Below are 27411 nucleotides of genomic sequence, written 5' to 3' on the forward strand. Positions count from 1 at the left end.
CTGCATCGTTGATTCCACAAGAAACGTAACAAATGGAGCGATATCCAGCTACGGTAGCAATAACTTGCCAATTAATTAACTGCGCTGCACGACACCAGCAACTTTCTCCGCTGTCGTTTAACAATTGTTTAAGACCAAAGAGCAACGACGATCTGACTTCTCCCGTCACTTTCTCCGATCGTTGCCAAAATTAATTATCTGACATAACCGAGTCATCGACGATTAACTTAACGGACGTCGTTCTGCAGGTATCGGCGCGCTTATGATCTGCAATTTGATCCTGGACTCATTAATAGTACAACTATCGACAGTTAAAGTTTCTAGCAAGACTGGTCGACTGGTCTTTAAAATACGTAATAATAGAATATTTGCATATTTATTGACTTGTTACTTTCCTACAAAAGGAATTCCACGTTATATGGTACATTTTTGAAATTATTAATCCATCCATAATCTCTAAATGAAGGTTAGCGCGTTCATAAAATTGTAAAACCAGTCATCTCGACCGCTGTGATAATTCTAGCGTTAGCGTCATGATCGATCCACAGTTTTCCTGACAATCGACGCCGCCGTATCGAACGATACTCCGTGAAAATTTAAAAAACGCGTGACAAAATGTACACTCCGAGGGAACTGGTTAATTCGGGTTCGGTAAACAGATCGTAGGACCATTTTACACTTTGACGAGTACCAGTCATTGCGGCTGCTATTGTTACAAGCAGCCACGATGCAAAATTATCTTGATTTTGAATAAATAAAAAAATCATTACATCGTCGCGGAAAAAATATAACACGAGATAGGAATTTTCAAATGCAATCGCCAGTGATGTTGACCGGTGTGGTAGTTCTCCCGTTAAAAAATCGCGAACATCCACTTTTGGATCCTAGTCGCCTCGTGCGTAAGTACGAAACGATCGTGTCCGTGGCAGGAACAACTTACTCCTCTCCGTGTAGAGAAAGAATCCGCTGCGAGAAAAAGATGCATCGCTACCTTCGGCGAGCGACAAAGACGTTAGACCCTCGCAAAATATCGCGGAGTGGGGGTAGCCAGAGAAAGACGGCGTGGAGTGGGGAGCACGGCGGAGAAAGACGCGCCGGAGACAACAGCAGAGGAGGGGAAGCTGTGGTCCAATGGTGGGGGAATATCGCGCTAGTGGAAGGCAGACGACTAGCAAAGGACAGAGCTACGGCGCGAATTGGTGGTTGCGAGCGAGGAGGAAGAGGTGGATGGCCAAAGAGGAGAGGGAAGCCCCGTGGACGGAGAGAGCAGAGAAAGAGGAAGTCAGCGGGTGAGAGACAGAACGGCGGAGCGCAAGGGAACGCAGCTGAATCTGTCGGTGAGTCGGCGGGGTGAGGGAAAAGCACCGGGCTTTTGAAAAAGTTTTATCTTGCCGGCGCGCTCGGCCTTTCAGACGCTACCGAACACCGGTACGCTGTTGTACGGTCTTGCGTGTCCCGCGTTGTCGCTTCAGACCAGTTTGTACGTCCAAGTTTGCCCGTAGTAGCCGGTCCTCGCAGTGTGGTCCTCACAGTCGGCTCCGTGAAGGTCCAGATCGAAGTGTCCTTGGAAGAAGGGGACCGGTCGCGCGATTTCTTCCTCGTCATGCGTTGACGAGAGGTTCCCTCGACGAACCCAGTGTAGATAGAGAAGAACACCGGTGGACACGCTGCTCAACTACGGGGCTAACAGGTCCACATCCCATCATGAGGGATTCTAGCTCGCTGAGGAGCTGCCTCCTGCTGCTGCTCGTCGCCAACGCCGCCCTCGTGCACGCATCCGAGGCAAGTACAGTTGATCTTTAATTTCCTTTACGATTAATCGTATCGAGCACTATTAGGCGATACGACGACTGGGACCAGTGACTTTTCAGACCGAATCGAACGTCTGTGGATTTAGAACGATGTTTGAGCGAATGGCAGAGCTAGCTAGCTAGGTCGAGTTCTAGAGAATCCCTCAAAGGATTTGTAAGTCGTTCATCCTAATTTCCGAGTATATCGTAGATATACCGCAAGTTCCTTTCAAGATCCTAAAGAATCATAGAAATTTCCAGTTTGAACGAACCGATCGATCTGGTCGCAAGTTGTAAGTTGTAGAAGATATGTTAAGAAGTTTATAAGCCACTTGTTCTAATTTCTCGGAATATTATAGATACATCGAGTTTCTTTCAAGATGTTCAATAACTATGAGATATCTAGGCCGAGAACTTCACAGACTGATAGAGGAATTTCTGTGAAACCTGTGGAAACAACGTGAAAAATATCCTCTCTGGTACTGACCATCCACTAGCCCAACATTCAAGAACACGAAAGAACGAGGAATCGCTGGCCAATTGGCACCAGGCGATTGAATTTTTTGGCAAGTCTCGTAACCGCCTCCTAAAGTTCACTCACCGTGATTATTCGAGGCATGTACCGGTGTTACGTGGAAACGATAAGCATCTTCGCATATTTATCGTTGAGAACCGGCCTTATCTATCGCCTTGATAGCCTATACGTCGGTGAACAATACCCGATATACGATCTTCTGTTTGATATTCGATTAGCAATCCTGACTTAATAGGACTTTGATAATTATTTGGAATTATTATATCATCCATTCTTCTGCAAGAAAATTGTTCGTTTTTTTTATATCAGAGGATTCATAGGTACGTTTGACAGACTCACTTTGGTGGTTGGCCAAAATAAAATTTACACGTTGGCCAGGGGTAACATCGGTTTCGAGAGTGCTCGGTTTCGCTGCCGAATTTCCAAGTTTCGCTCCTTTGCACGCTCTTGTACGCTTTGTTTACATGATCAGCCTTGGACATTGGCTGTAAGTGGTACTCTTGAATCATCGAGTGAGATTTACGATGAACAATGTATGCTGGTCGTGCGTTATGAGACCTGGAATAAATTGCATAAAAAATTTATTAATATATTCGATAAAGCTTACATAGTGGAATGATTAAGGTCGTTATGTCGTAATCGTGTTTCTAAGATTAATATGATACGCGCATCATATGCCAGTGGCGCTGCATTTTTCATCTTTGATTTGTTTCAATAAATTTGATCGGCAGCGTAATTATTGGAAAATCCGGAGCTCGCAGATTGTCGTAAATCAGAGTCAGAATACGCGAGTACCTTGCGTAATCTCGTTTCAGCATAATTGTGCAATGTGGTCAAATAGTGTTAGTGATTTGGTACGGCGAAGCAATAAGGTTATGTAGATTATGTACATACCTGATAGTCAAACAGCTTAGTTGAATGATAGGGTAACAGAACATCGTTGACTACACATTCAGCGTTTTTTGCTTTACGGTGTAGTTACACAGCGTATACGTTGCAAATAGACTATGGATGTTTACCAGGGTATTTAAAAGTATAAAATTGTCCAGGAGGTGTACGACGTAGAAAAGTGTACGAAATATCCAATGCAAAGCAGCGGTTATAATATTTAACAGAAAACAAATCCCTGGACTCTATTGAATTATTAATTGAACGTTTGCAAAAACCTGAATATGCTTACGTCACCGTATTCTAATTGCAAGAATACGATGCAGCAATGGTCTCAATGTAAAAAATCGTAACTTATTGTAGAGGGTAGTCACGCAGAATATAGAAATTGTACGGACAAAGTATACGTTTAACATTAAGCTTGCCAGGTTAAACGACCGGTTTCGAAATTTAATTTCAAATTGTACGTTCATCGCTGTTCCTTTTGTTTCTCTAACTTTATGTAAATTCTTATATTAACAAAAATTGAGAATTTGATACAGTTGGACGAACAAAAGAAATAACGATGAATATACAATTTTCAATAAAATATTGAAACCGGTCGTTTAACCTGGTTAAACCTAGTGTTAAATATAATTCTTGCGCTAACGTGTCTACATAGTTGCATAGTACGAAGATGCAAGGTTGCTAAACGAAGTATATGACACACAGAGATGTATGAAATATGCGATGCAGAGTAGTGGTTGTAATATTTAACGGAAAAGAAATCTTTTGATTCTATTGAATTACTATAGTTACATGTGTGTAAGAACTGGAATATGCTTGTGTCACCGTATTCTAATTGCAAGAATACGATGCAGTAACGATTAGAATGTAAAAAGAATATAAAAAGTAACTCGTTATTAGATAATATAGTCACGCAGAATACTACAAATTCTATAGCCGAAGTATATATTTAAATATAATTCTTGCACTAATGCACTTACATAGTTGCGCATAGTACAGACATGCGAGATAGTTAAACGAAAAACAGACGTGGAAAGAGAAACGATGGCGACGTGATCAACAAGTACATCGATCCGTGTCTCTGCTTTGGCTTCTCCTCGATTATTATTCGTAAAGGTTCGCGCGATACGAATAATTCGCGGGACTCGATCGTATTCCGATCACATCGAGAAGTTTGGAGGCGCGGACAGAGCTCGCGTCAGCTTTGCAAACTGCCAATCCGTCGAAATGTCATCCGCTGTCGATGGATTTTTGCATTGCTACGTTTTTCCTCCTAGTTGAACGCTTAATACGTTTCTCCAGAAAAAGTGGAAAGCCGATGTAGAAAAATTCCCTTTTCAATCATTATCGTCGATAGTTTTGCAGGTGTTGTAGTTAGTAAGGTTTTACTCTATTCGTTAAGTATTAATGATAATAACATAATATAAATCCGTATATCAAACTTTACGTCTATCACGATGAATTACAAATTGCAAATTATTCTTTGGTATAGCGGATTGGTTTTCTTGGTGTACGTTTTCTTCACTTGGTCGATCTGGATTTATAAATTACGCCTAGCACTGCTGTAATAATAATCTAATGTAACGTATAGCAACATGATATCATGTAAGATACTTTATGGTGTTGTAATTACAGTATAACAATATTTATTTGCACTTGTGGCAATGTTTGCTACTTAATTCTTGGTTTCACTATTGTGACACTGGTTGTTATCGAATATCAAATTGTGTTTACATATGTTTATTGTATATTTATCACATAGATAGAACATCAAATTGAATTGCTACATTTGCATGTCGTTGCAATTGTAGCACAAAGTTGAAACGACGAATCGATAATAATTCTTGTATATTTTGTCGGAACTCGAGGTACATTTTAACGTTGAAAGAGATACAATTGAATGGAGAAGGAGTTGAGAGGAGGCAGCAAGGTCGAAATAAAGTTTAAGTTACTTCGTTTTGCCAGACAGAGTTTTATCATTTTCCTTCTTACTCCACCAAATTTGATTCTTACGAAAATCATTGATCAGTGCAGCAACATTTATTTTTCATTTTCTTAGTTTATAGCGATTCGACGAACGTGTGTTTGCTTTGTGTAATTCGATCGATGTAAGAGGAGATGTTTCCAGTTATCTGCAATCGTAACCAGAGTGTCGACGTTAAGGTATTTTGGAGAATAACAAGATTTAGGTTATGTTATAGCGTTTGGCCTTTTTAGTGCTAAATCCAATTTTTAAAGATGTTTGCAAAATACTTGATAATCTGATAAATCCAGGCCGGGAGATGGTAAGAACCTTGAAACCTTGTCGATAATCGTGATATCTGGTTGATCTACTTTTCAGACTCCCTAAGCTATTCTTGCCCGCCGCTATTCTAAAATAAAACGTACTGGAATCTAAACTACCATTCTATGCTACGTGGAAGTAAAAAGTATCTAGCAGCATCGGATCGCCTATATACACGTTACTCTGTTCCAGTATCGTTTCGGTCATTTTCTCCTCGATTGATTCGATTTATTCTTGCCGACGTAATTTCATTATATTCCGCTTACTATCTTTACGGAACCTTTTGCGAATATATTGTACGCGTTACGCGAGACATTTCGGAATTCCATCAACTCTGTAACGCCATTTGGCTATCGCGATTACGATGGTAAAATTTGAAACGCGAATTTCAACACGAGCATATGTACACACAGCGAGGTATTTAACGCAAAGGTTTCCTTCGTTTCTAAAAAGAAATTCTCTTCATCTTGTAGCTACGACAAGAATAAGAACGTTGATATTGGAAAGCTGGAACTAAAGCTCGCGGACAGATCACGTTAGTTTGTTAATTCTTTATTTCGTAAAAGAAGAAAATTCCTTAATAAGGCTGTCAATATCAGAAGGTTAGAAGCTTGCAATGCATTTTGTCTCGCGTGCTCTTTTCTCGCTAAAAGTCAATGAAACGTGCGTTCAAAGGCACGTACACCTCCACAGTGCAGGTTTTTGACGAAGACGTTAACATTATGAAATACGGGTCGATTTATTCAGCTTTTCGGGCTCTTCAGAAAGTTGGACAAATCTGAGATACGAGAACAGCCAGGTCAAAATGATCATCGCGAATGTAGCCAAGGCTCGTCTTTGGTACGAACAGTGATCGTCCTATTGAATTATCGTGCGATAACTGGGCGCATGATTACGTTATCTATTTACGGTATCCAGCATCGCGTCCATTAACGCGTTTGCCGCAAACCGGTCAGTTTGACTGGAAACAGCGAACAGTGTGGCGAATCCGCCGCCAAAGTACGTATACTTGGTGCGTTCAGAAGAATAGTTTTTGGCTTGGTCACAGAGAAATTTCCGTAAATCTTCGAACCGTGCAAATGCATTTATAGAGCGGTATTTATAGGCGGAATCGGAGCAACGATCTTTAAGGCTTGAACCTAGCACGATGAAATCTCTTTTGTTAAATGTTCTATATTTTTCAATGTCTCGTGTTTCAGAGTTTTTAAAGAGGATTCTGCATCTTAGTTGTATATGAGCTGGCAACTAAGTGATTGCGGATTTTGTCAGTACCATTTAATGACAAAATCCGCAATTAATTAGTTGCCAACACGATATAAATCTTTGTTAGGGGAATGATCGGTTTAGCCTGTCGAAGGATGCTGGAGTCTGCTTAGAATGTCAATAAATGATAGGCAGGTACCGCATAGTTGTACCAAGCGCGATCATCGAATGTGGAAATTTTGATAAGGCAGTTCCTCTTTTCATTTGCTCTTTATCACCTGACGTGTATTAGTCATTGCTGTTTCAGTTATCTGTGTCAGTTGATTTCTTTCTTAAGAAGAAGGCCGAATTCAGAAGAAGTATTCGTCGCAATAGAAGCCGATAATGTTTAGACAAACATACGGTTTATTATTAGAATTATCAGGATTGTAGCGTGAAACGTTGAAAGAAATCAGAGTGAAAGTTATAAAAAGTAATACGACGCAAGATGGAGAAGATAAAAAGGATGGTTGAAATTTCCAGACATATGAGTGTAAATTTTATATTCAAAAAGACACGTACGAAGATCTACAGGAAATGTAAAATTTATAAAAATGCATAGCAAAGATACAATAGAAAGAGAAAACGACGTAACAAATATTTATTGTTACATTCCATAAAAATGGGGGTATTTTTCTAACAAGTTCCATGATTTTGCTCGTCTTTCCTTGAAATATTATTTCACCATACGAAACGAAGTTCAGTGTCAGATATTATATTTTCTAGACGTGATACACGAAATTAAAATTACGATATTTATAAATTATTACTAATTATTATTTTTATATCATTCCTTCTACTCTTCTTCGCTCTCTCGTCGCTCTAAAACATTAACTAAGGAAATATTGCCATAGGAAATATTGTATTCTCAAGAAGAAGAGAAAAGATTTCATTAGTTAGGAAACAAATGTATATTAAAGGATTCGCTGGTGAATTTTTAATCGAAGTTGCCTTGGGAAAAGGCATTCGATCAATTACCACGCCGAAGAATGGAAACTGATCTTTGTTTGAAATAAATCTCTATCATCTAGTTTCCTTCGTTTCAGCAACAAACAGATCTTTTCATAGTTACGGATATGTCAATCCTCGTGAGAGATTTGCTGCGTAAAACAAACGTGAAACTATCCAGATGAATAATTAATTCTCGAATTGAATTTGTACGTCGAACGATCCTTTTCCACTAGGAGATACCTTCTTTCCCTTATTGGGATAGTTGTAACGTGAGACGAAGTCGACTGTGAAGTAAACGGATATTGAATTAAAATGGTCTATTCCGGGGACACCGGTATGGTTACGGATCATCGGTGATTCGATCGTTTTGAGAACAGACTTCCTCTCTTCAACTTGTGTCAGCTAATCTAAAACTCGAGAATCGCACACTTCTTCCTGTTTTGATTAATAATCATTTATCCACATACTTCGATACGTAGTGACCACCACTATCGATGATAGTGTTGCACCAATAAATTAATCCTTGACTCGTACGACCAGTGCAGAACTTACATGCATTAATTGCATTTATTCAAAAGTAGAGATAAATGATCTTATCGTTTCATACGATTCAGAAAATCTTATGATTTAACGGTGAATCTGTGCCGATTTCGATATGCGAAAATACATAGAGAATGCGTATAATATACAAAAATGTATGATGTACAGTGGTGTGGAAAATATACATTGGAACATGTAATATGCAGGTTTCTGACCGGATAGAGTTTTCACTTTGTATTCTGGAAATATTATTACAAATAGCGTTGTTATATTAAGAAGATTGTCAACTGATATTGTATTTTTATTCTTGTTTTACTCGCCTATTCTTATACCTAATAATTAATTTAAATTCTTCCAGACACGACTTTTGGGATACAAAGTGGGAAATTTGTCTGGCTGGAAACTCTTGCACGTCAATGTACGCTGGAATATTTATCATAATTTTCAATAAGTAAAACGAATCTATATTCGGCGTCTGTTTCTTCTATCTTGTCCATAAAGATTTCAATCCGAGAACTAACGAAAAAGAGAAACGGTCGGTTGAGCTTGTGAAAAATTCGATTGTTTTCCGAACACTTAAAAACCGCATGGAGTTGTCGAATCTAACGTGTAAAATTCGCCAGTGGACTAATTTTAATCGTCGATCGATGCCAATCTTGTTGAAAACGCGACGTTGGAAACCATTTAAAGCCTTATAAATAAGAATGTCCTTATCGATTAGTTTAGTTTTCCTTTGATATTCATTCGAAGAATCAAAGATTCAGCTAGAAAAGCGGTTGCACAGTTGTTCTTCTGCGGGCTGAATCCATGACCCATTGGATGGAAGATTTGATGAAAGACCGAGCATCTCAATTAAGGCGATTCTTTTTATTCTGTACGGAAAGAAACCGCACAAATCATGGGAACCAAAAGTAAAATCGGCCGGCATTTGTACGGAGCCTGGCTAACTTTTCAAATTACGCGTCCCATCGGGTCCGTGGAAGCCTGAAAAATCTCGAAGAAATGCTTCTTTCGTTCCTCGTGCCGCAGAGAAGAGTCGTATCGAGCGAGGCCGCGTGCATTACCATATTTTTCATAAGGTACAAATCTTTGGAGCTTTTTCCCCGGCCTGGAAATGGCCAGCTGGACGTGTCCAGCCAGCAGAGAAAGAGATACAACCGGTGACAAGCGACGTGAAAAGGATTTCCAGCTTTTTTCCCATCGAATCCACGATGGAAGCAATCTGCGCTATAGTCTGTTAGCTGTTAGCGACGTTTTTCGATGACGTCGACGGTTTTTTACGACGGTGATTAGATTCAAAAGTAAAATACCTTGATACAGTTTACTCAAGGGATTTTACATGTTTTTTTTAAAAAATCGTATTATCGTAAATAGTATTTTATTCGAAGGTATTGAACTGCACAGAGTTTGTTTCACTTTCGGCTGGGCGAATAAAATTCGCATTCCGATTTCCAACGAGAGGGTATTCGTCGGAATTTTAATCACCTCGCTAGTTCTAATCTAGTGTCACGTTAGCACATTATAGCTCATTGTTGGCACAGTGAAGTCACGGTTGAATTTTTCTGACTGATGGATTAATAACTTTGGATGCTCGAGACTATTCTAAGTAGCGTGTAAAATATTAGCTTGATAAGAGATAAGTGAAAAAAGTGGTGATAAGAACGGAAAAAGTTTATTATCTAATTGTTAATTTCCTTGAATCGGTATTGTGCATGATGCGAATCGGCGCTGGAGTTTTTATCAGAATAGTTGTCTAGTCTACCGAAGAACAGCCTAATAATGGATTTGACCTTGTGCAAATTGCTATGAAACTGTAAAGAAAAAAAAGGAAAGATAGTCCGAAGGAAACCACCATTGCTTAATGGTGTATGATAAATTGTTAGTTATCGTGCAAACTCTATTTCCTTTAGTTTTTTGCAGCTGTCGCCGACTTAAATATAGCAATCACATTGCTCGGCAATTTGAAATTATAAAATCTAGCATGAAGGAATTCCTGGAATACATAGGCCTTCCATATATTCCAAGAGCGAGAACGTTCGATAAAATACAATGCACGTTTATTCCTGGATAAGATGGATTAACTCATAGCGCTTCGTTCTTCTTCTTCTATTTTCTAATTTCCAAAATCTAGGACACCGGCAAGACTTGTTACCAATCTCAGAAGATTCTTCGTGCTTCGGGAAATCTAAAATTGGACAATGTATAACGTTTCGATTCTTCTTAAACACGTCGTAAGTTACGAAGTCCGGCTCGAAGCATCCGGAAAGCTTCGATCGATCGCGAAGTCTGCGATCTTGACAGGATCTTTATTTAAGTTTAGAAATCCCAACTCCAATACTTGGCGTCTAATATTAGGAAATCCATGAGAATTCGATTCTTCTTAAAAAAAAAAAAAGAAAAAAGAAAAAAGGCTTTAAACCGTATAAAGTGCAAAGACGTAGCTAGAAGACTCGAGAAGAGACGCGAAAGGTTGGCGACACTCGAGCAAATCCAAGATTTAAAGAATTTAGTGTTCGGGACGCTTGTTGGCCAGGGTACAAGGTCTTGCCTGAGATTTAGTTATTTACAGTGTCACAGAAATCGCATTAAAGCCGGTAGAGTGGCGGGAGGGGGCAGGATTTTTAGGTACGGCGACTGCGGGATCGATTTCTCATTGCCAGCCTCGTTTCGAGTTCTCGAAGGAGCGTGCAAGTACCGCTTGTCCCTGAGTACCGGCGCTCTCAAGTGCCTCGCGACGAGTGCAAGCTCGAATGCCTTATCGCCAGAAGGGACCGACTACTTCACGCGAGTCGATTCACACAGCCGATTTCACTGACCGCATTTACACGTGGTTCCAAAAGAAATGACACCTCTTTAAAGATTTCCAATTACGAAAATAGATTCCTTGCACAATATTACTGCATTAGATTTAAATCCCACTTGCTTTATTCTTACAATTTGACTAATAGATTATTTGAGTCAGTGAGATGATCGAATTAGGCTAGACACAATAGTGTCTGTAACTGGACAAATTTGGTTATGGCTCCATGAAAGATATATTGCTTGCATAATGTTATTTCGTTAGATTCAAATAGAAAAATTCTTGGACAATTCTTGTAGTTTGAGTAGTAGATTGCTTAAGTCAGTGAGATGATTGGGTTAAGCTAGACACAATAGCCTTGTAACTGGACAAATTTGGTTATGGCTCCATGAAAGATATATTGCTTGCATAATGTTATTTCGTTAGATTCAAATAGAAAAATTCTTGGACAATTCTTGCAAGTTTAGCAATACATTGCTTGAGTCAGTGAGATGATCGGATTAAACTAGACACAATAGCCTTGTAACTGGACAAATTTGGTTATGGCTCCATGGAAAATATGTTGCTTGCATAATGTTATTTCGTTAGATTTAAATCGAAAAATTCTTGGACAATTCTTGCAATTTTAGCAATACATTGCTTGAGTCAGTGAGATGATTGGAATAAACTGGACACAATAGCCTTGTAACTGGACAAATTTGGTTATGGCTCCATGGAAAATATATTGCTTGCATAATGTTATTTCGTTAGATTCAAATAGAAAAATTCTTGGACAATTCTTGTAGTTTGAGTAGTAGATTGCTTAAGTCAGTGAGATGATTGGGTTAAGCTAGACACAATAGCCTTGTAACTAGACAAATTTGGTTATGGCTCCATGGAAAATATATTGCTTGTATAATGTTATTTCGTTAGATTTAAATGGTTCTTGATTTATTCTTGCAGTTTGTGGGTGATAAAGTAAAACATAAAAATATTTGAGTACATTCTACTAAGCTAGAATTGGTATGCAGTTTGAGGTGGGGGGAACTGGTTTAGTCTTAATCAAGAGATAACACTTGGTGTCAGTTCAAAAAAGCGATTGCAAACTTCTGGTTAATGTTCTTACGTGGCAGCTTTTTTTCATTAGAAATATATATCGGAATTGGTCAGTCCTTTGATCGTGGAAAAGTTACGAATCTTCGTAATATAGCGCGTGATTCAGCCTAGTTGTAGATTAGGTTTTATTCTAAGAAGCAAGCAAGCCTTTAATCTTTTCTCGTGTCAATGGATCTGATTTATTGTTAGATCACTCTGTTCGAAGCATCATTAATATCGAGAAGATTGCCTGCCAATAGTCTGTTTTAAGACTCGAAGAAACGGCCTGTCAGTGTTCTAGTCATCTGAAAGCTCAGCCTGTATAAACGTAGACAAGTACCACTCGAACAGCAACCTAAACGTTCACTCGAGTCAATAAGGAGGACGTGAATTGCGTTGCCTTTAATTAATTCGATCAGCTGGCGACGAAACAATTAAAACGCCAGCTTTTCCCACTTGAACGTGAATTTTTCTATTGACAAGCTTGAGTCACGGATCCGTCTCTTAATGCTGGTCTTGACTCTCGCTAGCGTTATCAATGTACGAATGATTTTTTATTCCAGCAACGATGCTCAGGGATCAATTGACTCTGTTTCTAACAGAGCAACGTATAATAGGATATGATTCAGGCGCGATAAATTAGAAATTAGTAGAATAGTATTTAGAACGATGCATAATGTCATATCTCGCATTTGGCTAGATCCAGTCTTTGACCTACTTCTCTTAATTTTACAGCTTGGTCTATCATTTGCATCAAAGTCTAGGTTTCTCTTTCAATAGCTCTATGATTCACTGAAATCACTGGTGCATCATCGTGCCAACCAGGTGTCTTCATCTGGATCATCAGCTTTCCTAGAAGATCGGAAAGATCGTTCAGATTACTTTGATCGATCGACTACGTCCACACAGACACCGATGACCCACTTGTACGTTTTTAGGCGAAAATTATGGTTCGAAGCACAGTTGCTTTATGATTCCACCAAGTCATGACGTCTATGGTCTTCTGGAAACAATAGCGAATTAATAAGATGACTTCATCTCGATGAAAATTACTAGGATGAATTTCTCATGTCTCGAAGTAAACTCAGCCAGTTTATCCATCAATTATCGTTTCATAGGCAAACTGCAGACTCAGCCAAAGTCCAGCACTGTACAATGAAATGAATAGTTAGTGGGATACCACCTGAAGAAGAGGCACTCCCACGATTGTTATTCACCTAACAGTCTTTTTTATCTGAACGAACGGATACAAGAGACGAGGATTGTTCGCCATTCGTATGACGCGATTGCTTTCATTTCAAGGTTCGTTTCGCAATCGAACGACTCGATTTTATATCTGATGGAAAAGTTATGGTGTCGCAAGTGTTCTCGTCTGGTGGAACAGCCCCGAAACGAGTCTCGACTCATCGGCTGTTTAATCGATTTTTCGCGTAATCCTAGTCGGGCTATCAACCTCCTCATAATCGCCGGTTTGTTAGCTTTCCCCGTCAAATATATATATATATATATATTACATCCATGGTGTAGGTGAGTTTGGCTGGTAGTAGCCCGTGCGTTATAGCGAGCTTCTAAATTAAAGCTTCGAGTAGCAGTAGCTATCGATACGGATTGATAAAATTCTGATGCAGTATAACACAGTGTATAAAATGCTCTTGTAGAAACTGAATCGAGGGAGAAATTATCGTCGTGTAAACGTACCTTTACGTGGATCGGGTCATTGATCTTTTGACTGGCAAAGATTTTGAAAAGTTTCTGGAACACTTGTCGATATTTACTCATTCGGCGAAACAATGGAAACTTTCTGCGATGAAAGGAGTTGCCGAAAAATATGAAGCGTAAAATTTCGTTTAGAACTCGTGATCGACCCACAGATAGATTCGAATCTTCCTGAAAGTTCGTCGGTTATTTGAAAAACGTTTCACCCATAAGTAGAGTGACAAGTGTTTTCCAGCAGTTTGTAAATATGTGAAAGACGATCGTACCATTTGGATTTTGCTTGTAGTAAGAATTAGAAGATCGAAAGTAGGCTGTGTGGTGTGGCTACCAGCCCCGAATGAAGTAACTTCGACGCCCGGACAGGTAGGATCCCCGAGGCTTTGGTGCATCTGGTACGCATGCACTGGTAAATAACGTGTTTGCGCGTCCCTTTCACCGGCCCACCGTATCGATCCGTTTCCGCATTGGTTGCTTCAGCTCGTTTTTCGAATTTCTCGTGGATTTGCGACCCGGTCCAGCCCGTCGGAATTTATGGAACGAGTCGATCTCGCCAAGGATTTCCCGGGCAATTGCTGGCTTCGCTTCGATTGTCAGCTACAGAAATTCGCAAACCAGGACTATCTTCAGCCTTTCGTACTCTTCATCTTGTGTTAGCTCGACGTACGTGAAATGTGGTTTCGTCAATTTTTAATTTGCTCGTGAAATGTTCTTCCATCATGCACCGTCGAAGATGTTAAGGAAGAGGAAATCAGCGTTAAGAAAGTTTACGATAAAGATATCGAAAGTATATCGCGTTGTAACGAGCGATCGGAATATTCGCGCGAATAGTCCAAGTTCGGGAAAAAATTGTACGAAACGTAAATTTGCAAAAGAAGTATAAAGTTATTAAAAAATAATGTTGCGATAAATTTATCACTGGCATTTCCTGTCTCACTTGGATAATTTTTTAATCTATAGATTAACTTCGAAGAAACCGATAGCTTCGTTCTGAGAATTAATTCTTCGGGAAATGCAACATCGATAGCAGTTAATCATCGGGACAGTCCAGTGAATCACGGAAATTGCAGATGTTACGTCGATCAAGTACACAACGTTTTGAAAAAACTACATGACGAGTACCTGCTATATACACAGCACCAAATCTTAGAATCGCTGCTCTATACAAAATACGAAGAGTATCACTCGTTGCTCCCTTGTGGCTCTCATTTGCAAAACGACGATCTACAAAATTGCACATAAATTGCTATTGTACAAGTCCGAAAAAAATCTATGAAACGTGTAGAAAAGTAACGTGTAAAATGCACAGACCTAAACAATTTTAAGATCAATTCCCTCTGCATAGTGTTGAAAAAGATCCACAAGAGGCGCAGAGAAGTAACACGTAGAATGCTGGGAGTTAAAAAATTCCATTGCGCAATTCCGGAATAAATTTATAAAATATATCGAAAGGTAATAAAATAGACGAACGAAAAAATTTGCAATTGCACAATCACGAAAGGCAGAGAATAGAGAACAGGTAACTATAGTGTAGAAATGGATTAAGCTCGCGTAGCGGCGGACAAATCGCAATGGTTCGTGGCGAGGTGGTTGGATTGTTCTTGTTTTCTCCTGCGTGAGTCGTAAAGAACGGTGGGGACAAAGAGGTCTCAGAACGCGTGTCCGGTCGGGTATTAAGATTCGATGTCACGCCGGGATGAAAGGGGAGAGACGTCAGAGTACTCGCGTTCTGGAACGTGTGGGCGGGTGAAACTGGTTTCCAACATCGCGTGCGCCCGTGTCTGGCAAGGGCTCGAACGAAAAGGAAGAGTGGACCTGGTCAGATGCGTATTGCAACTGGTCCATTCGACCCTCTTCTGTATAATCTCGGACGCGTCAGATCTGCAATCTACAGCTTCGTTCAAAAACACGCGCATTCTTTGCCAAAGTTATTAACTCCGAGCCATACCGTGACGCATAAATTGTAGAATTGTAAAAATGTGACGTACAACGTGCTACTTGTGACGTGACGATTTATCGACGTTATCAGTTGATAAACCGTCGTACAAAACGATTCTATCGAAACAGTCGAAACATAGCGAAAGCATCCATTGGATTAGAAGCTCGTAAAAATACCAATGGTTGAAGCTGTAAAAGTTTATATCGATTCGCCATCAACTGCTTCTTTCTCCATAGTCGTGTTAAAGGAGCTCTAATCGTTACTCTTAACGAGAAGATAGATCCTGGCTGAGATTAGCGAATTTAGGAAAATTCAAGTTGTTGTACCTAATGGCAGCTATGCTTAATTCAGCTTAAGCCTATCGAATTCAATTTAGATGTAATGTATAAATAGAACAGATCTAGCCTGGCAAAGTTCAAGTTGCCACTCCTCTTAGCGTGGCAGGACTCGGCTTAAATCTAATTCAAATTTAGCCCAGACCTAATCTACTAATTCTCGGAATTGGCTTTTCTCCTAGCTGCGTGAGAAGTCAGATCATCGGCGGAAATCGGCACACGAGCAACTCACAGCTAGATTGGTCTGTCTGAGTGTATGAAAAGAAGTCGAAGAGAAGAGTACAGTAGTCCTGTACACCGAAGTTAACTATTCCTAGCACGGAATCGCTCCGAGACGTCGAATCGCACGTATACCACGTATCTTACACGTTGCCCCTTTGTTTAACCACTTGTCACACGGTTCCCGTATTATTTCTGCGACCCCGAAGCAACGTTGCCAACGTGTCTCTGAAAGCAGGCTTCATTCTAGCGAGACCTTTTCCTTAGAAGTGCCCTCCTCAGAAGTGGGTCCATTATTACCCATTCTATAAGTGTCAGATCTTAACAGAGTGAGCAAATTAGGAAGTTTGGCGTCGTTGACGTAATTTGTCTCGCTTCAAAGAGACTTGCACGCGATACTGAATGCAAACTAATAAGATCTTGTTGGCCGTTAGATGGCAAATAATGTTAGGTAATCCAGTTACTTCGTAATTTCTAACGACGAATATAAAGATGGAATTTAGCTCGTTCGAACTGTGAGTCGCGCGATTCGTCCCAATTTTCGCAGCTTCTCGAAGTAACAAGAAACAAATGTTTTGCGAAGATCGGAGTGTGGATAAGACAAGGAAATCTTCTGATGAGTTTTTTTATCTATTTTTCTCTTTCTTTTATTGGGAAAACATATCGTTCCTACCGATCTATTTTCGATTTCTCTCTTTTAACACGTTGACGCCGGCATGAGCCATCGGCGGTTCACGCGTGTCTGTCCCGTGAGGCGGCGTGCACCATAGGCGGGTCTGTCTCGTGGGCTATTGCGATGGGTCACACATGTATTTCACAGAATAGGTTTAATTATTTTATTTCAACGTTATAAGCAGACATACAATAGTAAAAACATAACAATTCAATATTATAAACTTAACATAATTGTTTCCCTTTTTCATGCAATTTTTTAAAACATGTTAGACAGATCACAATATGTTGTTACTTTTTTGGCTTTTTTCGCGGCACACTCTCTACCTTTTATTCTAGAAATGTGTTTATAATATTCTCTACACCTCCATCTGTCGAATTACAAACAATAATAGCAAGAGCACGTAATAAATGGTTCTCGTAAAAAATATCACCTAATGCATATACGATGTATACGGACGAAGATAAAATAAACGAGGCAGTAAAAACACTACGAATTTTCCAAACTACTGCTTGGCCGCTACAGATAGTCAGCAATTTAAATACAGAAATCTATTAGAATGCGTGGAATATCGTGCAGCAAATTGTTGAACGATAATTAAAATTTAAAAACACATTGAATTAATGAGATCGTGTTTAAGTGTAGAAGATGGTCTTACTCACCTACTCTCCGAAGATAATGAGACAGCTGCGACATTGGTCGCACAGTATTCAGGACCAGGATACGTTTAATGAAAGCAACCTGATAATAGACGTACTCGAACGAGAAGTAATTAGCAGTTGCCCTGGTTCGGGCACGTGCATCGTCTTCCCATCAACGAGGCCAGTAATTCATTCTTTAATAAGACCAATCCGACGAACGTCGATCGAATCACACATCTGTGTTTCCGTATCGAAGGCGTTTTATCAAAGATGTCGAAGAAACGTTGCATCATCTTTCTATAACGAACTTGATAACGCGGTGAAACTGTCTCTCTTAATATATTCGACGCTAGAAATTCTTTGATATCGATCTATCCCCTTGCATTTCGATACCATTCTTCTCTGATTTCCATAGCTTTCTCGCGATTATCGCCGGAATTGTATTTTTGGCTGATTAAAATTTCATTTATAAGTCGGCGATCAATTGGAATTATTGGATTTTGTTTTCAACATCGTGGAAATTGTAAGAATTTGAAGGAAATTGTCCGATGGCAGGAAGCCATGGTAAAGTTAATTGGCACGTTTAATTACGTAGACCGCGATGGAAATTTCTATATTCTTTGTTTATCAGTTCTTTTATTTTTACGTTTACATCGAAATATACGCGACGGTTGGAAACTTCAATCGAAGCTTCGAACTTGCCTATACACTGGTCGCACAACTGCATTTTAACTATCAGACTGATATATTTTATACATCTCTGTACACCCTGTGTATTTTTCCACTTTCAAATATCCAGCAATTGCATAGAAATCCACAGTCTATTGATCACCTACACAGCAATTATTTCCAGTTCTCACCTATCGGAATTCCGCCACATATTATCCCACATTCCTCTTCTAAACCTGTATTGCTATCCTGTTTTACATTTTTTCCTATTTCTGCTTTAATATCCTGATACTAATTTTAATCTGTCGTCAGATTTCCATTTATTATCTGTAATTATACAAGTACGTTATATAGGTTGTGGGAGGAATTTTTCCCCGCTCTAACCCCGTAACATTTCTACGTTTATCGTCGTAAAAGAAACATAAAATCGTTGCAAGCTCGAGCTATTCGAATCTGTTTCAAATCTGACGCTAATTTAATCGCAAGATTCCTCAGACTTCTATTTATCCGTAACGTCCGCTAAAATGCACGGTATTTTTTTCAGGAGTTTCATCGACGTGAAAGGGCTTTGGTTTTATGTTTCTCGCAGGATGGCAGGGTGCACGATCGTGGATACATCTTAAATTAGAGATCAGGTGCAGTCGGGGGCCGGCTGCTTTCCGATTCACCGCTACGATCCGCGGCTTATTGTTGCCGGGAATTTTCTTCCTTAGCACGCGCGCGTTTTGTCACGGCCATCTCGAAAGGGCTAAGCTCCGTGACTTGGATCGGCAGGTATATCGAATTCATAGGACCTTGAATAATGCAGCGTGAAAATGCTCGGACCTAAAATCCTGCCAGACACTGTGGGCCACCATCCTTTCTACGTTTGATGAAAGGAGCGGTGTATATTTATAGCGTGACGTTTACCATCGCTCTACAATATATTGTTTCGTACTTTATTTCGTATATTTCATATAAAGTTTGTTCTTAGATCGGGTCTAGTAGATGGTAATATAAATATTAGGTAAATCTTCGCCCCAAAAGCTTCTTTCGTTTTATAAGGAAATGATAGACGCAGAAGATTTGTTGTTTTATATTGTTCTACCGAATTAATTCTCTTCTAAGTTTGTTCCATTGGAACGAGATGGATCATACGTAATTGAACGAAATAATATGAAAGAGAAGATGTCGTGCGCAAAATAATATTGTCGTTAAAGTAATACGATACTAAGATGGTACATTAAAATATCGGAGAAATTGAGAGGCTCGTAAGGAAAACAAGGGGAAATTCTTCGAATTTTCATGGATATCGGGTCGAGTAAGAAACTCGCTCGCCTTTTACCGATTTGTGCCAATTACGAAAATTATTCGCACGTATTTGCATCTTTTCGCGAAGACATATATTTGTAAAGAAGCGAGATAAACTTCTAACAGGTAGATTTTACACGAAGGTAATGATATTAGGTTGTTCCAAAAGTGTCTTTCGCTATCTGCACGCAGTTGCTTTATCTGGCGATGTTCATACAAACATGGAACTTAATCTGTCAAACGTTGTCGTCTTTATCTTCAGTCGTCTTCTAGCTCTCGTAAGATACGTTTCGTTCGCATTAAAACAAAGATATCTTGTGCATCTCTTATTTCCTTATAAAATGAAAGACACTTTCGGGACAACCTGATACTCGACGTGCTCTTTCCGGAAGATTTGAGCGAACTTATCGCTCAACTTAATACGTTGTAGGTCGCAACATTCGTGGAATTTGCTAGTATGAAAGTATTTCTTACTATTCTAGTATTTTTACGACTGCGATAATTTCTAAATATATCAGAAAAAAAGTGGAAAAGATAATTTCTAAATATATGAGACACGAGCCATTATTAACCTCCGCGAATCATTCTCGATGATTTTTTTCAGTCGTGTGATTCACGCACGCAGCTGGATTTGAAGATCCATTGAATATCTGTATCTGTGAAATATTTCTTTACGCGTTTACATTGAAACAGCTGTGGTTTCATGGTGATCCAGTTTCACTGTGAGCGAGATCAATAACTGGACTCTCTAGAATCGTGCAGAAAAACAGGAGATAAAAAAGAATATTCTCTTTGAAACGAATCGCGGCTCGTGGGATTTATGATCGGCCTTAGTTTATAGTTGGGGATGCACAGTTTCGCGGGGGCAGTCTCTGCGGGATTTTCGCATTTTTAGAATATCTTACGTCATGCCGGCGTTAAAAAGTTGGACCAGATGCTCCTTGTCGATCGAAGAAACTTTTATAACCGTCGTGTAATTGTTTGGATTATCGTTGCTCGAATCTCAGCTTTCTTTATTTTCGCCTATCAAAGGCCATCGTTTAGAGAACGATCCATTTGTAATCCTTCTTTTTGCCAGTCGATCGATAATTTTACCAACATGTTTGTTATATTCTTCTGATTCGAATCACATCAAACACGATATAATTTGGAACATATTTGCTTGTTTAATAAATGATAATTAAATACATATCGATAATTAAATATAATTTAAATTATGTCGTGTCTGGTCTCATTCTGATAAAAAAAATCTGAAAAATATTCGGTCGGTGAAAGTTTCATTTTAGAAAAGTAAAAGATAAAAAAAGTTCCATTTTTGAATTAGTATCTACGTACATTGTCTCAGCGATATTTTACATTGAATCATGTTACGCTGTTCAAATGTGGCGCGCCGACGAGCTTTGCGGCGTCGAGGATAAGTGGTGGGGATAACGACCGTGCATTTATCGAGAGGGATTCCTATTCTATGATTATCAGAGGTTTCCATAATTAATACGCAAATGTTGTAATAAATGCAACGATACGTAAGGATTTTTTTCTATCCACTGTACCCGTTATTCTAATAATCTTGATCTTCACGTAACAATATGTAAATTACTTTACTTACGTTCCATAACATTACGTTGCATTCATGCAACTCTTGTACATTATTTCACTGTTTGCTTCTTAACGGGCTAGCAATTTAATAGAAATAAGAAAACCGGTATTTCTAATGTTAAAAAGGTAATCAAATGAATATAGCCCTGCGTGTGCAAGTGTTACGCTCCACTTGATTGGAATATGTCGCGACAGTGGTGGCAACCTCGGCGCAAAAAAGGCCCCGGAAACGCACTCGAGGCGGGAAAACGAGCCGCAACACCGCACGACTCGATTCGATTTATCTTAATTAGAACGCAGCCACGGGAATTAAAAATAACGAGTCCACCGGTATCGTCGTTAATTACGAAACGACCGTACTGCAGATGAGAAAAGCGAAGAAACACCGCGTCGAAGGAATTGAACGTGAGGGCCACACGCGCGATCGAGCGAAAGAATTCGCACCGACAAAATTATCTGTCGTTAGTTGTAGTCATTACACGTTCTATATTATTTTGTTCCAAAACTTTCTTTCGTTTTAGTGCACAACGTTGTTTGTTTTATATTACTTTATTGAATTATGTATGATCCATTCTGTCCTATTTCTATTATTACGATCATCCTTATATTATCATAAATTATCATGACCATAAATTTCTATATTATCTGACTAATCAATTTCTCAATTTTTGTTGATGTAAGAATTTACATAAAGTTAGACGAACAAAAGGAAATGACGAGTACGATTTTAAATTAAATTTTGAAATCGCTCATTTGACCGGCTCGGATAAGGTTAGTGTTAAAAGATTATAAAATGATATTACGAAGTATAATCTCCTCGTTAATATTAATCGTGGCCTCTTTAATACAAATGTTTTCCTCGTAGCAAAATTCCTAATGTCTACTAAATCCGTTAATTTCACGAAACAAGAGGTAGAGAAAATTAATGAAATTGCGTAAGACAAGCAAATTTTAAAAATTCCAAAAAATTAAAGTTGACTATTTTAGCCTGTGAACGGCGCACGTACTTCCTTTTCTAAAATTACCCATCGTCCGCACGTAGAAGTCCAATGGCGTAAAATTCAAGGCGATATTGGAGGTCAAAGTATAATATTATTCTGTTTGCACGTCATGTCCTTTTTTCTAAGGTTTAAAAAGACTCTCTCTCTCTCTCTTTGTATATACATTGTTTTTTGCTTTTGACCATATCCGTAGAATATATACTGACAAAGTCTGGTTGCTAAATCCTCGCACACTCTGTATACTATCTGTTATAAGCAAAATGTTACTATAAAAATTGAACGATTGCAATCGGTTTTGAAAATTCGTGAGAAATAGTCACTAGTCGCTTGGATGTTGGCAAACGTGTTCACACTAGCGCCTAATCAGGCGTGCTCGAGGTACCAGGTTCGTGAATGGCGACTGATTAGGATCGTAGAGTGGTTTGTTCTTCGAGAGCGTGGCTCGCGTTAGAGTACCTTTCAACACTAGAACTGTTACACCAGTCAAAATGACAGGTTTTACAATTTCATTTGAAAATTCCTACCTCGTGTTATATTTTTTTCCCGCAATGATGTAGTGATGATTTTTGCTGCGACAACTAAAAGAATGATATAATGAATTGTTTTTTTGTATTTATTCAAAATCAAAATAATTTTGTATCATGGCCAAAGGGTCCTACGATTCGTTTACCGTGTTAGAAATCGTTCTGCAGTTGTGAGGAGGAAGCGGATAATCGAACACCTTTTCTTCGAGAAAAATTCCAGTGTATAGAACTTATGGCAGAATCAAGAAACTCGAATGTTTCACCTGTTCAATCGTTAGATATTGATTTAATTATTTGGATATTATTGCTTCAAGTATTATATACTTTATATAATGTTACATTATATTATTATATAAATTTATATGAAATATCATATATAAGTATTATATTTGGGTATTTCATACATTTTAGCACATCATCTGTTTTCTATTCATTTCTACGTCTTTAAATTTCCCCTAGATGCATAAAAATCCCTATTATCATTATTGTTGCTATACAGGGTGAGTCGATAAGAAGTATCTAGGATAACTCGTTACCTGATATTGGTTTCATCTCAAAACGTTTGAAAGGAATTACGTTGAATTTCAAGAGATTCGTCGAAAGGATGCAGTTTTATTTTTTCCATCTTATATTTTCTGAGATATCGAGATTCTTGGGACATTAGGTCGTCCCAAAAGTTTCTTTCGTTTTATAAGGCAACACTAGATGCGCAACATTTTTTGTCTCTTTGGTTCTATTGGAACCAAATGAATCATACATAATTCGGTAAAATAATATAAAACAAAACATGTTGATATATCATTTTTGCTGAGAATAGTCCAATTGTATTGACCAACGTTATAAAAAATATACATTGTAAAGTAACGTTATAATGAGACCCGTGGTCAGCTGGATATCTCAGAAAATATAAGATACAAAAGAATAAAATTGCATCCCTCGACATGCAACATAATTCAATTAATACGATTCTCGATAAAACCAATAGATAATGAGTTATGTCAGATAGTACTAGTTATTGATTCACCCTATATACTTGTAGATCATGTAGATCATGTTTGATATTGGTGGCAACTTTTATATTATTTTATTATTTGTCTTGCACGATAAATACAATTCGAAAAAGATTGCGACAATGTAGGCGTTATTGTGTCACTTATCAGCCAAGCTTATCACACATTCTTGTTGTTCTATTTCCGCCATGCTTCTACGAGCTCTGCTGTCGTAGAGTGTAGAGTTTCGCATTTTAGTGATATTCTTTTACTTACGATACTGTGTGTAAGCACGTTTGTGGCGTAATCTCGTCAGTTTGTGCCACGGACGTTCGTCAAAGCAAAAATTCCCTTTATCTATTTTGCTGCAGTTTATAGAGTTTTCTAGAATCTATCTGAAGTTAACCATAACTTCTTCTTCCCATACTGCATTCTAACCTAACAATTTTTACATACCGTTAGATCGGTGCATATGAAATTACGTGTCTTCGATGTTTGAACAACTGTGCGTTAAATTTTGTTCTATCGCCGACTATATCAGCCGCGTAAGAGAAGAAAAAAGCGCGTATAAATTACATTTGTAATAGAAATATGGAAACTAACCTATTGGAATTGAATAATGAGAATATTCGCGTGATGTGTTTGTGAGATCAAATCTGGGAAAGTAACCTCGCAAAATGCTGAAACGTAAATCTAGCTTCTTCGGTTTCTGAATTATTAATCATCTTTTCGTGGTTTATTAAAAAAAGAAAAAATGATTATCTTATGAGTAACGTTGGACACTCACAAGATAAGGAAGAGTCCTAAATCTTTGTGTTCTTCGAATCGATATTTTCGATTATCTGCTTGATTCTCTATCGAACAAACGATACTAAACGATACGTTTGGAAAGAACGTCAGTGTGGAAGGAATTCCTAGAGGCGACGCACGTGGAAATTTTGCTCGTTTTTGGAGGGGAAAATCGCGGTATCAATAAATTTCTCGCTTATCAGCCACCATAAATCAGACCTTTGAGGCTCGATGAACCATGCAAGAGCCACGTTGCTAGTCTGGTTCGATTCTTTCACGCGGTGCAAATAAAGAAAAAAATGCCCCGAATTTATTTCGATTTTCTTGCAAAGACATTCCAAATCCAAACATCGCAAATTCCTCGTCAACTTTTATTTATTAAACTTACGATTTATTTCACGCCGTGCTTTAATCGCGCTTCGAACAATCTTTTTGCCAATCTCGTTGAAAAATAGATTCCGTTTTCTCGGAACGCAAAGATCATGATCAATAGAAGAATAGATTTTTTCGAGCTCGAAGCAGAACGATTAAGATAAGATTAACCTTCGAACCAGATCGCTTGATATTAATCTGCGCCTGTATCAGTGGTATCATTTTACGATAGTTTGGTAAAAAAAATGAGGTTTCTAGTAGTTGAACGTTTGCTCTCGTATTATCCGAGTCGGATATTTTCTGCAAAAATATTCAGTCCAGCTTATTTGCTACGCTACGAATAATTTGCATATCTGCTCGTTAAACTAAGTCATTGATCGTTTCAAGTGGGACAGTAGAATGTCAAACCGAGGGTTCATGCCGAATTGATCGTTGAACGTTCACCTCCGTTACGTGATAATCGCAATTGAATTCTTCGTAACTCGACAGAACTCGAAAGCGTGTATTACGGCAATTTATTGCACGAATAGGCTCAGAGAAATTCTTTGGCTCGAAATGGCAGGAAAATTAAGAATTGGAATCTTCAGTTTTGAAGGAATCGAGTTTGAACAGTTTTTTCAAGTGTACGCGAATTTGACCGATTCTCGGCTGGATAAGAATAGGCAATCGACAGAATTAAATAAATCGAAAATGAATAAAATAAATAAATAAATGAATAAAATTTCGTCGTTTGAGATCTCGTTTTTTGGCAAAATGGAGCTTGAATACGTTAGCTAAAAATTACTTAAAAATACGTAATTCCATATTCTTCGACTTATTTTCACAGGTAGAATAACGTTCTGTCGATCATCATCTACCGCTGTCTAGCCAGTAATTAGGCAAATGTACGTATACTTTGCAAATTTACAAACTCGTGTTTCTAAAAAAAAAAAATTTCTGACCTCATTTGTATAATGAATTACCGACCACTCTGTATAGTAAATACGGACACTTACGATAGAAAACTTGTTTCTGTAACATACGTATTTAAAAATGTTGCTACAGGTGTTGAAATGCTTCTCTGATTTACTGTAGAAGCGTGTCTGAACGCAGATATTTTTAAAATGACTGAAAAAAAAAAAAAAAAAAGAAAAACACTAGTTCTTCTATTAATCAGATCTATAAGCTATTGATGAAAGAAAATCTTCAGCTCAGAAAATATTTAACTGACCTTTTTCGCGACAGAAGCTATTTCCAGTTCAGTGTCACTTTTCTTTAAGACGTTAACTTCTTTGCCTGTGGAATAGAAAGTTATTCACAGGATTTACATTAATCATTGAATAAATTTATATAATAGAGCAAGAGTCTACGTTTAGGCTACTGCTAATAGAAAGTTCATTAAAATAAGCGTTACTTCCCTTCAAGGTTAAGACTTATTATAACTAAATCAATTTTATTGCAACTTTTATTATGATTTTTTTTACTGCAATTAAATCATCGTAACTATATCAATTTTTGCTTTGTATCGTTACATCGAGTGAAGTATCTGTGATAATTATGAATTGTTAGATCTCAAGTTGAAATAAATATGTGAAATCAATTATTAGATAACACTTGGCTCGTAGGAGTAAGCAAAGTGTTTGTCATATCACACAATGCCTATTATCAAATTAAGGTCGAAATATAAATACACGTATCGATGACTTGATTGCACAAATATCGTACGTGCATTTTCTGTGCAATTGGAAATTTTCTATCCGGCAAATAGTTCTTCGCTATATCTGTACGCTGTTCAAATGGCCACATCTGCTTCATACGTTTAGGAAAAATAACATTTTCTCTTATCATACGATCTACCTTTGTCATTTCACGTATGCCTCTAAAAACGACCAATATACAATCTCTAATTAATTTTGTAACACCATTGATAAAGATAAATAGAATTATCCAATAGTATTTATTTCATTATAAAATATCTCAATATTCAGATAAATATCTTAACCATTTGCACTTCTATGTCGAGCGTGATTCCACATCAGTTTTTATCTCAGGAGCTTCTTTGTCGAGTCCCACTCGACATTCCTTCAGTCCCACCTTCTTTTGTGAAAAACACCAAGATTGCATCCTGAAAATTGTTTGAAGATATATCATACATTTAAAAATTACAAAATGCAACAATAGTGTGGATAAAACTGGTACTTAGGTGAATTTCTTTCTTCCTATTTTTATTTAAATTGTTTTATTTTTTAGTTTTTATCTCAGGAACTCCTTTGTCGAGTTCCACTCGACATTCCTTCAGTCCCACCTTCTTTTGTGAAAAACACCAGGATTGTATCCTGGAAATTGTTTCAAGATAAATCATACATTTAAAAATTACAAAATGCAACAATAGTGTGGATAAAACTGGCATTTAGGTGAATTTCTTTCTTCCTTTATTTACTTAAATTGTCTTAATTTTTAGTTTTTATCTCAGGAGCTTCTATGTCGAGTCCCACTCGACATTCCTTCAGTCCCACCTTCTTTTGTGAAAAACACCAGGATTGTATCCTGGAAATTGTTTCAAGATAAATCA

General features: G+C 38.1%; 1 protein-coding gene and 1 long non-coding RNA gene across 16 annotated transcripts in view; one reads left to right on the forward strand and one right to left on the reverse strand.

Moving 5' to 3' along the window:
- The first annotated feature begins 1305 nt into the window (after nt 1-1305).
- Nucleotides 1306-27411, forward strand: part of LOC126925425 (basement membrane-specific heparan sulfate proteoglycan core protein) — a 190090-nt gene continuing 163984 nt past the window's right edge. For 4 of the 15 annotated variants that reach the window (XM_050740943.1, XM_050740946.1, XM_050740944.1 and 1 more), the window contains exon 1: nt 1325-1782. In XM_050740943.1, coding sequence (XP_050596900.1) covers nt 1705-1782 — 78 coding nt within the window. In that variant the 5' untranslated portion in view covers nt 1325-1704. Of the gene's footprint in view, nt 1783-27411 lie in introns of all 15 variants that reach the window. The other 11 variants (XM_050740947.1, XM_050740945.1, XM_050740948.1 and 8 more) reach the window with 8 other exon arrangements.
- LOC126925469 (uncharacterized) lies at nt 26569-27159 on the reverse strand. Its single transcript, XR_007713943.1, has 3 exons — nt 27039-27159; nt 26842-26964; nt 26569-26716 (listed from the first exon to the last, which is right to left on the reverse strand). It is a non-coding gene; the product is annotated as an uncharacterized LOC126925469 (long non-coding RNA).

Source organism: Bombus affinis, chromosome 16, assembly GCF_024516045.1.
Source record: "Bombus affinis isolate iyBomAffi1 chromosome 16, iyBomAffi1.2, whole genome shotgun sequence".
NCBI classification, from domain to species: Eukaryota; Metazoa; Arthropoda; class Insecta; order Hymenoptera; family Apidae; genus Bombus; species Bombus affinis.